Below are 12,559 nucleotides of genomic sequence, written 5' to 3'. Positions count from 1 at the left end.
CCAGCGATGGGAGAGAGCTCAATTCCAGTGCTTACTGTTGGGGTGCTCACCACACTCACCACTCGATTCTGACTGTGGGTGCCCTTTCCCTGCTCCAGAGCAAGTGCTTCTGTCTCTGTCCTGAGACTAAAATGCCTGCAGTGACTGCTGCTGCCAGGTCACCAATGACTGACTTTGCAGGAGCGCAGATTAAAAATGGCAACGTCTTCTCAGTTCTGGGTCTGGGAAACACCTGCAGATTTTCCTGGTGTCTTTCCCTTTCATCACCTTCCAGCCTCCCTCCAAGTAAGTTCCAGCGTTTGGGGCCTGGATCTCTAGCGGAAAGGAGATTCAGAGAGGGAGACTCTCTGGCCCTCTCACATACTGGAGGCTTCACCCGTTTTGATAAGCTGAACACCATCATGGGGCCTGCATTCCCACCTCCTTCAACTGGGATCTGAAGTGTGTTTCACTATTTCAGCGAATTCCCACATTTTTTCTTGAATTAACACTCACAGAATTGATCTTTATACACTATTTTGCTATTTCCAAGTGGCTGAGGCATGTTAAAGCCTCTAATCTGCCATCTTGGCAAAAAAAAACACACACTTTTTTTTAAAAAAGAAACAAAATGATAGTTTCATTTATTTGTGAATTTATATCAATGGAATCATCCTGTAGTAGTTATTTACTGTCAAGTACTTTCATTTAATGTGTCGTGACATTCAATCCAGTTGTTGCAGACAGCGATAGTTGTTATCTGTTTCTTAGTGTTTCACTTTATGAGCATTTTACAATTGTTTTATGGTACTGCTTCAAACATTTGCGTTGCTTCCACTGTGAGGCTATTTTGAATAGTGCTGCTATGTACATTCCAATACGTCTTTTTGCTATCACAAGGTATTGCTGCATTTCTGTTCAGTACATACCTACAACTGCAATTGCTAGATATGCATGTATTTACTTTAAGTAAATTCCACCAAAGGATTATCCAAATGGTTGAACAATTTTACTAATTTTTCTATGAGACTGTGATTGCTTCACTGTCTTGTCAACAGACAACATGATCTGTCCTTTTTTCATTTGAACTATTTTAATGAATTATATAATTATATCTCATTGAAGTTTTAATTTGTATTTCCATAAAGCTTAATGATGCTGAGCAATTCAAGTTTGCATTGTCAGCAGTGATTCTTCATTTGTGAAAGCCTAGTTTATTTTGCATAGATAAGCACACAGTTGGCTTTATTTGTTTTTAAAACAATCACAGGTATATAGAAGAACTGCTTGTTCTTATAAATAACTGTTTTACATGGAACCTTTCGAAAGAAATACTGACCTGATTCCAGATAGGTGAAGCATTTTAGTATGTATTTACTCAAAACAATGTGCTTCTCTTATATAACTATAGCAAAACCATCAGGATCAGAAAAATCAATGTGAATGCATTGGAACTTTCTAATTCTTGTTCCTGTTGGTGTTTTACCAAAAGTCCTAAAATATATGCTTTTTGTCCCTCTCATAATTTAGTTCAGAATCCAGAATCACATGCCACAACTAGCTGTCACATCTCTTTCATCAACTTCAGTGTGGAGCAGTTCTTTAGTCATTACGTGACTTCCAAGACATTGCCACTCTTTGAGAGTATAGGCTAAATATTTATAAAATGTCCCTCAATTTAGTCCTGTCTAATGTTTTTTAATGATTAAATTGAGCAGATGAATCTCTGCCAGGAATATCACAGAGGATACTTTTCATTTTTGAGTGATAGACAATTTCAATGTGTTTCATTAGAATGATGTCATTTGACTACTAGGTTCAGATAGTGTATGGCTGTCTTCTCCATTGTAACTATGTTCTTCTCAACTATGTAACTTAGATGTATTCTGTGGGTAGATTCTTTGAAATTTTATAATTATTGTAAACTAAAAATAAATCCCAAGCCTGCTTGGACAAGGGAACCCCAGCAAAATCCTTAAAAACTGCATTCCCGGCCATGAGAGGATGGGAGATCAGACATGTCTCTTTAGACCCCCTCCCTTTTGTGGTTGACACAAAACAACTCATCAACATTAGTGTTAAAATAGAGACCATGAGACTGATGGGGTGGACTCTTTGTGGCAATAAGATACCAACTTATAAATAGGACCTAAGGTCATGGCAGGCAAGAGTTAGGTCATTCACCCCCACACTTAAAGAATAAACTGTGTTCTAACTGGCTCAAGATTTTAATTTTTCTCTAGCAACTATACAAGCACTGGCCTCCACCAGATGCCCACCTCTACCCACTGTTCCACAAACCATTGCTACAGCTTTCGTTGGACAAGAGACTGATTTCAGTAACCTTATTCCGATAAGAAGACCACTGAACCTGCTGTACTGGTTCTGACTGTTTACAGAGGCTTTGTGCTTGAGTGCCCTCGTGTCCCTGCTCAATTTTTTCGCCTACGCAGGGATTAAAGATGAATGGGTCAGTGAAGTAGAAATGGAGATTAAGTATCTAAATTCATGCCTCTGTTTTGGTATTATTGTGAATACTAAATAAAAATTTGAATATCTTTTCGCTTTATGTTTTCAACTTAGAGTCAAGTATGAATATATACTTTCATATTGCTAATCATATGTTCTGGGTTTTATTCTTCTCTCTCCAAACAAGAACAAAATCCTTGGAAAGTCTCAACAGATTACATTATTTTTCTAATTTCTATTTCTTGTTTTATACTTAACATAAATGCACCGGTAAATTGATTCTGTGGCCCTGAAGTAATTAGCCTCATTTTATCTGCAAATAATACACAACTGAACTGATTCTCTCAATATTTCCCTGAAGGTTGTTTCTTCCCTTGGACAGACTTTTTGTGTTATAAAGGCAAACCTTCAGTAACTCTAGATGGCAAACATCCAGAGACCTTCCTCACCCTCTTCTCCTTTGTCACTCTCTCTGCTTATTATTATGAGGACAAGCCTGGCCTCCTGGCACTCTCTTTTATTTCTTGCATTATGCACAAAAGAAGGAAAGCCTGAGAACTGAACCAGCAATTAATAACACTTTTTATTTAGCACATTCACAAAAGAAATGGATCTAAATTATCATTCATTAATCACTTTTCTCTGTTTTACAGTGATAACATACTAAAAAGTCAGCCTCAGAAAAGTATTAGCATATGTGACAGTCAATACAAGTGTTACAGAGTATGAATAATTACAGATATATTTGTGCAGTGACCTGAACAACTCTCCTTAATGGAGGTTGGATGCTCACAGGATATTGAGTGCATGGGAAGATGTGATGAGAGATCAGAGAAGACATAACAGTGGGAATGTCATTCATAAAAAAGAGTTTCAGGTGATAGCCGATCAGCAGCCAGATGGGCTAGCATTCTTCAGACAGGAATGAAGCAGATCTGGTACGAGGGTGGCAGAGAAATAATCCCTTTGGTAGCTGAAGTAGTATTGAGGTTCTTTAAATCAGCAACAGATTTCAGGTTAAAGTTCTGTAAAATTGTGGTTAGAAATAAAAATAGCTCCATGCGGGCAAGTCCCTCTCCTGCACAAATTCGTTTTCCTGAAGATAACAAAGAGAGAAAGTAGTTACTCCTTGTGTTTAACTGTGACTGTGACAGTATGTTTGTGACTTGCACAAACAGAATATGCAGTAAATAACTGATTAATGATTGGGTAGATGAATGAACATGTGGATGAAATGATGGATGGATTAATGGATGGTAGGACAAACAAATGTACAAAAAGAGACACATTTGCTATCTATCCAACATCTAATCTCAATAGGTACCCTTCATTCAGGAAATATTCATTGATGATCAGCGCCATAACAGTCGCTTCATTATTTATTTCCACATTAAAACAACTCTGTTGCCATTTTGAGTTTCTATCTGTCATTATAGAAATACATCCACATTCTTGTTTCCTGTTCCAAGCCTGATATTCCATGATCTTTCCTTCCACTTTTCACATAATCTGTTCTCAACTCTAGTCATACACACTCTTCATCAATCTTGAACACACCAAGAAGTTTCAAGTTTCATATCCTGTTGTTCATTTTGGCTAAGATACATCTTTATTGGGCTACATTCAGGACATAGGTTCAATTTCATTTCATCTTCACACTCTTTACAATTCCCTCAAGTAGTAAAATCCTATGCTCTCTGGTTTTCCTCAACATCATACTCATGTTTTCATTAAAGCATGGATCACCAGGAATCATAATTCTGTATTTATTTATCTATTGTGCTAAAATGTGAATTATTGAAGGAAGGTCTCTGTCTTTGTCATCTTGCTATCTACAGTGCCAAATATAAAGCAGACGTAAAAGATCAAAGAGTAAAGGAAGGAGATTCCATGGCCAGAGATTTAGCACACAAAGCACAGGTGTGAAAATCAAGTATCCAGGATATATGATCATGATTGGAGGAAGACAGGGTGCTATGGAATCACTGCAAAGTAACCTCCTCCCTTGCCAATGTTTCTGGAACCCCATAACTTTTTGGTAAAGGTTCTGACATCCTTGATCTAAAGCAAATGTCCTGCTCTGTCATTCATTATCTCCTTCAAAATGCCCAGCCTTCCCTTAAATTTTATCACCTCCTTTGAAGCACATCAAACGTCCTCTGAGTTTCTTACTCCATTTTATGCCTCACTGTGTTGTATGAGAGAGCAAGAAGCATGCAGATTCCCCCTCTAGCCCCTACCCAGGGGCCTGTGCATTCCTCTCTCACTGTCCTGGTCTGACTAAATTACAACGACCTGTTTACTCTTCTTCCCTAACTCAGGAGTGAGCCTCTGTTCTCATTGAAAGTTGTGCCCTTGGAGCTCAGCCTGGGAGGTGACAGACACCATGTAGAAGACACTCAATGCAGTTGTGGACTCTGATACATTCGCCAAGGCAGGTAAGGACAGATCAGATGAATTTTACTTTCCAGGAGGAGCTCTTGGGTGCCTTAGTGATGTATCTAGTGGCAGAGTTCAGTCAACCTAGATGTTAGTTTTCTCAATTGGGAACAGTAGGGTTAACTCCTGGAAGCCCCACTATCTGGCCCAACAATGAGGGTATATTGTGAGGGTGGAGCGCATGGGTATTGAGAGTGGTGCTCTTGATCATGGACAAATAGCAATTCTACCAGCCCCAGAGGGGGTGCCATGTAAATTCCAACTGATTCCAAAAAGTTCTCTCTTCCTTCAAATGCAAATGGAAACGAGATTCTATTACCTGCTGAGAAAGGCATGAAGTAGTCACTTTTCTTCAAGTTGCCATTCTTGTCCAGAAAGTGGCCAGGGTCAAAGATCTTTGGATTAGGGAATTCTTTGTCATCTTGCAGCACAGAAGTGAGTAATGTCATTATCATTGTGCCCTGGAAGTAAAAAAACAGATAATCTGATTTATAAAGAAGTCCAGAAGTGAGAAGAAGTAGTGGACGTCATGTAGCCCCGTATCATTGATCAATAGATGAGGCAACTAAGGTCCAGCCAGACTCAGTAATTTACATGGATGAGCTAAAGGCCAGTGGTGGAAGCTTGCTAAAGAGCTTTCCAATCACATTTGAAGTCTTACATCTTGGATACTTATGTGCAACCCTTTGAATGTGTTCTCTAGATCATCAAGTTTGGATGCCCTTGTCTGTCCCCATCACTTCAAATTTCACACATCTTGTATTTAGATTATGTAGATTATGGTTTAAAATGGAAGTCTCTGTTGACACTTGAAATGTCCAGAGTATCTGTTCATAGAACTTTTGTAAATAAACATGTAATCTATTTTAATATGATGTCATCTGGGATGATAACCACACGTGCAATAACCAGTAAAAACTATTGAGTGTTTATTATTGCCATGCTACGGATTAATTTTAGCTTAAAACACTGAAAAGATGATGAAATTAGAAAGATTATCACTTTGCTACAATTCAAGTCAGGATCATCAGGTCAGGTAAGGATCATCAATTAAAGCTAGAACCATTGGGTGTGTGATTCTGGAAGCAGGAGTTTCACAAAGTCTTAATGTACTCCCATAGACTTTTACTAGTTGCGTAGAAAAAGCAGAACCCCTACAACGGTAAGATCTTGACGATACCACCATATTATGTGAGGAACTTAGCATGACCAATAATGACATATGTGACATTTTATGCTCCCACCTCATCAATGTGATTCAGTGGGATATTCAGTGGGATTCAGCACCTATGTAGTTTTCTTGCCAAAATTGTAGCTGGAATCTGCCTCTAGAAAACAGTCACACAAAACTAGCCTGAGGAACATTTTAAATGACTGCTGGTCTCAAAAGGTCAACTGATTAAAAAGAAACAAACAAGGAAAGGAACTTTCCTTGATTACAGGAAGTGAAAAGGTCAACATAAGTGAATTATATGCTTGTTCCTTGCCTGGAAAGTAAACTGCAGAAGAAAAAAGCCATAAAATATTCTAGAAAATTGGGAAATTTTAAATTTAGGCTGTATTATTATTTGAACAATAGCTACTGAGCGTGAATACTCTATTATGACGTATAAGAAAATCTTTGTTTGGGGGCATACATACTGCAGTATAGAGGTGTAGATAAACCCTTGTATTGAGAAAGAGAAACCTCTTCTGATTGTGTGCTTTGGTAAAAACAGTGTGGATTGAAGTCCTAATCCTTGTAAAAAAATCAGTGATAATAAGGGAAAGCCCCATTGCATCTTGATAAGTTATCAATTCTGTCTTCTCTGGAGGATAACATTAGTAATTGAAACCTTATCAGTCTCATTGTTTTCCTTCATGAAAATATAACTTTTATTACTTTTAATTGAATAATAAGTGGAATAGTGTAGTTTATAGCATAGCAACTAAAACATCTGGATGAATACAGAAACCATCTGATAGACAGCATTGTAAAGCTGCAAAGACCAAAATTGGCCTCAGATTACAAAGACAGTAACTGGCTCTGGTGACGGGAGAACTTCAGAGGGGTGAGCTCATACCTACAGTCAATTTTTGACTGTGTTCATGTCATATTCAATTCTGAATCAGGACAGGAGGTGTTGTCATTATAAATGCCTATGAGAAGTGAATGAATCCATTCTGGAAAAAGATAAATGCTCTCTGAAATTCTGCATTTTTTCATATATAATCTCTGGTACTGAGCCATAGGGTTTTAGGCATTTGAAAGATACAACTAAGCAGTCACCAGAAGAAAAGTGGAAGGAAGGGAAAGCAATAAAAACAGACCCACATTAGGGAACATTTCTCACCTAGTTTTATGCAGCCAGCATTATCTTGTTATCAAAACTCTGAAAAGAAAATGTTGAGGAAGAAAAATTGCAGACCAAAATATCTTATGAATATAAATACGGAAGTCCTGAACAATAAATAACAGAGCAAATCCAGCTGTTTGTGTATATTTCGTATATTTAGTGAGGGATGTGAGGCCAGTATATGCAATCATATAAATAGATGCAGAGAAACAATTTGATAAAATTGCACACACATTCATGACAAAAATTTATATAAAGAGAAGAGGAAAAACTTCCCTAATCTGATAAAGAATATCTACTAAAATCTTAAAGATTTCTGATAAAGAATATCTGCTAAAATACTTAAAGCATCATTCTCAGTAGTGAAATATTAATATTCTTGTAGTCTACCCCCCAGCAGATCAGAAATGAAATAAGGATGCCCTCTATCACCAATTCTATTCAATGCTATCCTGGAAATCCTAGCCAGTGCAATAATGCAATAAAGATAAATTGAAGACAAAATCATTGGAAAATAAGAAATAAAATACATATTAACCTAGATAACAAAATAATGTACATAGAAATTCCAAATATATCTACAGATAAATTATTAGCAATGATCAGTAAATTTAGGAAAGTTGTTAGATATAAGGTCATCAAAATAGTATAACTGAATACAATTACATATACCAATTACAAAAAAATAAAAAAGCATTAAAAATTTATAACAACAAATTATTAATTATCTAGGAAAAATCTGATAAAAGAGTTGTAAGTCACTGCACTGAAAATAAAACATTACTGAGAAAATAGAATAAAACTCAATAAGTTGGGTGCATAACCATATTCATGAATTTAAAAATTCAATGCAAGAGGCTTGCTCTGCTCAGCCCCCTGCCTCTGCGCCACAGCCCCTGCGGTAGCCGCCTCGGAGCCCGCCGCTACTGCCTCTGAGCAGAAGATGGCTGTGCCACCCATGTATGCTGATCTTGGCAAATCTGTCAGGGATGTCTTCACCAAGGGCTATGGATTTGGCGTTACAAAGCTTGATTTGAAAACGAAATCTGAGAATGGATTGGAATTTACAAGCTCAGGCTCAGCCAACACTGAGACCACCAAAGTGACGGGCAGTCTGGAAACCAAGTACAGATGGACTGAGTGCGGCCTTACGTTTACAAAGAAATGGAACACCGACAATACACTAGGCACCGAGATTACTGTGGAAGATCAGCTTGCACGTGGACTGAAGCTGACCTTCCATTCATCCTTCTCACCTAACACTGGGAAGAAAAATGCTAAAATCAAGACAGGGTACAAGCGAGAGCACATTAACCTGGGCTGCAACATGGATTTCGACATTGCTGAGCCTTCCATCCGGGGTGCTCTGGTGCTGGGTTAGGAGGGCTGGCTGGCCGGCTACCAGATGAATTTTGAGACTGCAAAATCCCGAGTGACCCAGAGTAACTTTGCAGTTCCTACAAGACTGCTAATTCCAGCTTCACACTAATGTGAATGACCGGACAGAGTTTGGCGGCTCCATTTACCAGAAAGTGAACAAGAAGTTGGAGACCGCTGTCAATCTCGTCTGGACAGCAGGAAACAGTAACAGGCGCTTCGGAATAGCAGCCAAGTCCGATTGACCCTGACCCCTGCTTCTCGGCTAAAGTGAACAACTCCAGCCTGATAGGTTTAGGATACACTCATACTGTAAAGCCAGGTATCAAACTGACACCGTCAGCTCTTCTTGATGGCAAGAATGTCAATGCTGGTGGTCACAAACTTGGTCTAGGACTGGAATTTCAAGCATAAATGAATATTGTACAAGTGTTTAATTTTAAACTATTTTGCAGCATAGCTACCTTCAGAATTTAGTATATCTTTTAATGTTGTATGTCTGGGATGCAAGTATTGCTAAATATGTTAGCCCTCCAGGTTAAAGATGATTCAGCTTTAAGATGTTACCTTTCCAGAGGTACAGAAGAAATCCATTTCCAAAAAAGGTCCTTTCAGTGGTAGACTTGAGGGGGAACTTGGTGGCCCCTTTGAGATGCCAGGTTTCTTTTTTATCTAGAAATGGCTGCAAGTGGAAGCTGATAGTATGTAGGCACTTTGTAAATTCATATTGAGTAAATGAATGAAATTGTGATTTCCTGAGAATCGAACCTTGGTTTCCTAACCCTAATTGATGAGAGGCTCACTGCTTGATGGTGTGTACAAACTCACCTGAATGGGACTTTTTTAGACAGATCTTCATGACCTCTTCCCACCCCAGTTCATCATCACCTCTTTTACACCAAAAGGTCTGCAGGGTGTGGTCACTGTTTCTTTTGTGCCATTTTGGGGTGGAGAAGGTGGATGTGATGAAGCCAATAATTCAGGACTTATTCCTTCTTGTGTTATGTTTCTGTTTTGCCCCTGCACCAGAGTATGAAATAGCTTCCAGGAGCTCCAGCTATAAGCTTGGAAGTGTCTGTGATTGTAATCACATGGTGACAACACTCAGAATCTAAATTGGACTTCTGTTGTATTCTCACCACTCAATTTGTTTTTTAGCAGTTTAATGGGTACATTTTAGAGTCTTCCATTTTGTGTGGAATTAGATCCTCCCCTTCAAATGCTGTAATTAATGTCACTTAAAAAAAACTTGAATAAAATATTGAAACCTAAAAAAAAAAATTCAATGCATGAACATGTTAAGTCTTTCCATATTGAACTACACAACGACTGTCACTTTGATAAAAATTTCAGAAGTGTTTTGGAAAATTGACACACTGATATTTTCAACAATTATTTGAAAGTGTAAACACCTAAGAGTAGCCTATTAAGGAGACCTAGCTTTATAAATCTTTATAGACCCAAACAAAATAGCAGAAAGTCCATCAAGCTGCCACATGTATGAGTTTTGCACTTCTTTCATCTTCTGTTGTTAGAGGATTGGAACCAAACTAGCACTTTGGAAATTTCAGAAGCACAGAAATATAGTATAAGAGAAACAAGCTTACCTTGGGGATGAGGTAGTTTCTGAACTTAATATCAGTGGTCACTGCGTGGGGTACACCGGTGGGGACAAGGTCAATGTATCTCTGGATCTCGTGTACTACAGCATCTGTGTAAGGCATGTGGCTCCTATCCTGCATGCAGGGGCTCCTGTGTCTGCCAATTACATGATCAATTTCTTCCTGGACTTTAGCTGACAAGACACAAGAAAGAACTGATGGAAACGGAGATATATGGAACATTTGTCATAGCAATTCATGGCCACATTAAACATGATGTAAAAATCCCAGCAGTGTTACAAACATGAGTTACATGTGCAGAAGTACAACCAGTCATATAAAAAGAATTACTGTAATATAGATACATATCATTCACCTACAAACTAGTCATTACAATGCATAAGTACATTTCTATAAATTAGCATATATGACAACTAATACAAATTTAAGTAATACATTATTTAAAAAATAAACAGAAGTCAAGAAATTACAGTGCTTGCAAATGGAAAAACAGGAATCAAATATTATATGTATTACCAAATAATATATGGGGTATAATGTTAAATTGTAATGGTTTTGTAAATATATTTGCGTGTGCGGTGGCAGAGCAGGGGCGGTGATGCAATTAGCACTGGTACTGTCTTCATTTTCCCACTTCCCATTGTGGCCACTTTGAGCATGCTAGCAGCTTCTTCTGAAATTTATATTTACATTTCTAAATAACCACTATTTCTTTCTATGTTTTACTTAACAATTTTTAGACAATATTTAATGATTTTCTGGTATGCGAGATGAGAATTTTTACCTCCATCTCTGTTCCATATATAGACGCATGCCCACAAAGTGATATTTGTACACACAGACACATACACACACACATATGCACACACACAATTCTCCTCCTTCTACTTACCAGAATATATTTAGACCACAATTTCTGGTTATATCATTATTCATTGTTTATATCATTCTAAATATACTCAAACAAGCACACACACACACACACACACATATTCTTCCTTGGTTCTTTAGTTAAATCACAATTTTCTATCTTCAAGTTAGAGTATTTGCACATGTTTGAAACTCCTAGTAATAATTTCCCAATTATAGGGAAATCTCAGACTATCAATCACATCTCTTTGGTTGTTGAAGTCTCCTCTACGTGTATTATTCACCTGGTCCCTTCTGAAGTGGTTGTTTCCTAGGAGCCCAGCAGCGTCTCTGACACTCTCATTCTCTTACATGGGGTCTCCTGATTCCTGGCACCCTTAATTTCTTCTGACTTGGTTCCAGACATGAGATGGAGCACAATCCCCAGTACTGGAGAAAGTTAGTATAGAGGGTGAAATTTGTAACAAGCATGTAGGTCCCAAATACTTTTTTCTATGAATACACGAGATAGTATGATTGGGAATTCTGATGCTATCTGAATGCTGATATTTTATGTATGACCTGATATAACTCTCTGAAAGATTTTAATTTTCCCTTTACTTCTGGTGCTCTGAAATTCCATGACTTTGTGTCCTGTGATGGATGTTTTCATTTCATTCACTCTGCTGAACGCTTGTAGATAACTTTCTATTAAGATGGCAAAATACGGAGGTCTTTTCCCTAGACTTGTTTCTTCTCTGGAGAATATCTAGCTGCTGAATGTCAGGAAGCAAGATGAAGAAAAGTGCTGAGTCTTTGAATCTGAGGAATAGATATTTCCCAAACCTTTTTTTTCTGGCTTCACACCTCACACTTTCCTGGCCCTGTAAAGTGTCCCCGAGTACAGGGGTTCTTAGGCTCAGTTTCTCTGGAGAGTGTGCTTCCATTTTCCAGTGGGAAAAAATCAGGTACCTGATAAAAGGAGTCATGGAGGAAACCTGGGCAGGAGAGACTCCCTTTTCAGTCTCATTCCCTACCTTCTTTGGCTCTTGGTGCCTCCAAAATACTGAACCTTATGAGAATCATAGTGACACAGATTAGCTTCTCCTCTTGATAAATCTTCCTCTGCTGATACTTGTTACAACTCCATCCTCTATGCTGTGTCGATTGTCAGCCCTCCATTGTTTCTCCGTGTTTTAGAAATTTGCCAAAGACTTATTGGCTGTTTTCTATTCTCCTCTCTTTTTACTTCAACAGGCTAATTTTAATTTGTAATTTAGTTATTGAAATTTCAGTGGGATCCTGACACAGGGAAGAAGGTATGTTATCTGCTGCCAAACAAGAAGTATTTAAATGTAAATTCTAAGGAAATGTAGAGTTTACTCTAAAGGTAAATTGTAAATTCTAAAGAAAAGTTGTATGTGAAAGATGCAATTATTAATCCCCTTCCAAATATTCCTATTTGGTCAAACAGCAGTTTTTTTTTTT

General features: G+C 37.9%; 1 protein-coding gene and 1 pseudogene across 2 annotated transcripts in view; one reads left to right on the top strand and one right to left on the bottom strand.

Moving 5' to 3' along the window:
- Window positions 1–3,008: 3,008 nt before the first annotated feature.
- CYP2C8 (cytochrome P450 family 2 subfamily C member 8) overlaps window positions 3,009–12,559 on the bottom strand; it is a 35,897-nt gene continuing 26,346 nt past the window's right edge. The window contains exons 7-9 of the mRNA XM_017890656.1: window positions 10,208–10,395; window positions 5,207–5,348; window positions 3,009–3,544 (exon numbers count right to left, since the gene is read on the bottom strand). Coding sequence (XP_017746145.1) covers window positions 3,363–3,544; window positions 5,207–5,348; window positions 10,208–10,395 — 512 coding nt within the window. The 3' untranslated portion in view covers window positions 3,009–3,362. The remainder of the gene's footprint in view (window positions 3,545–5,206; window positions 5,349–10,207; window positions 10,396–12,559) is intronic.
- On the top strand, window positions 7,820–9,870 carry LOC108541197 (voltage-dependent anion-selective channel protein 1 pseudogene; annotated as a pseudogene). The gene has a single exon (XR_001888892.1). The product of XR_001888892.1 is annotated as a voltage-dependent anion-selective channel protein 1 pseudogene (transcript).

The sequence above is a fragment of the Rhinopithecus bieti genome, unplaced genomic scaffold (assembly GCF_001698545.2).
Source record: "Rhinopithecus bieti isolate Rb0 unplaced genomic scaffold, ASM169854v2 scaffold_20285, whole genome shotgun sequence".
Classification (NCBI taxonomy): domain Eukaryota; kingdom Metazoa; phylum Chordata; class Mammalia; order Primates; family Cercopithecidae; genus Rhinopithecus; species Rhinopithecus bieti.
This window is presented reverse-complemented; position numbering and strand designations above follow the sequence as displayed.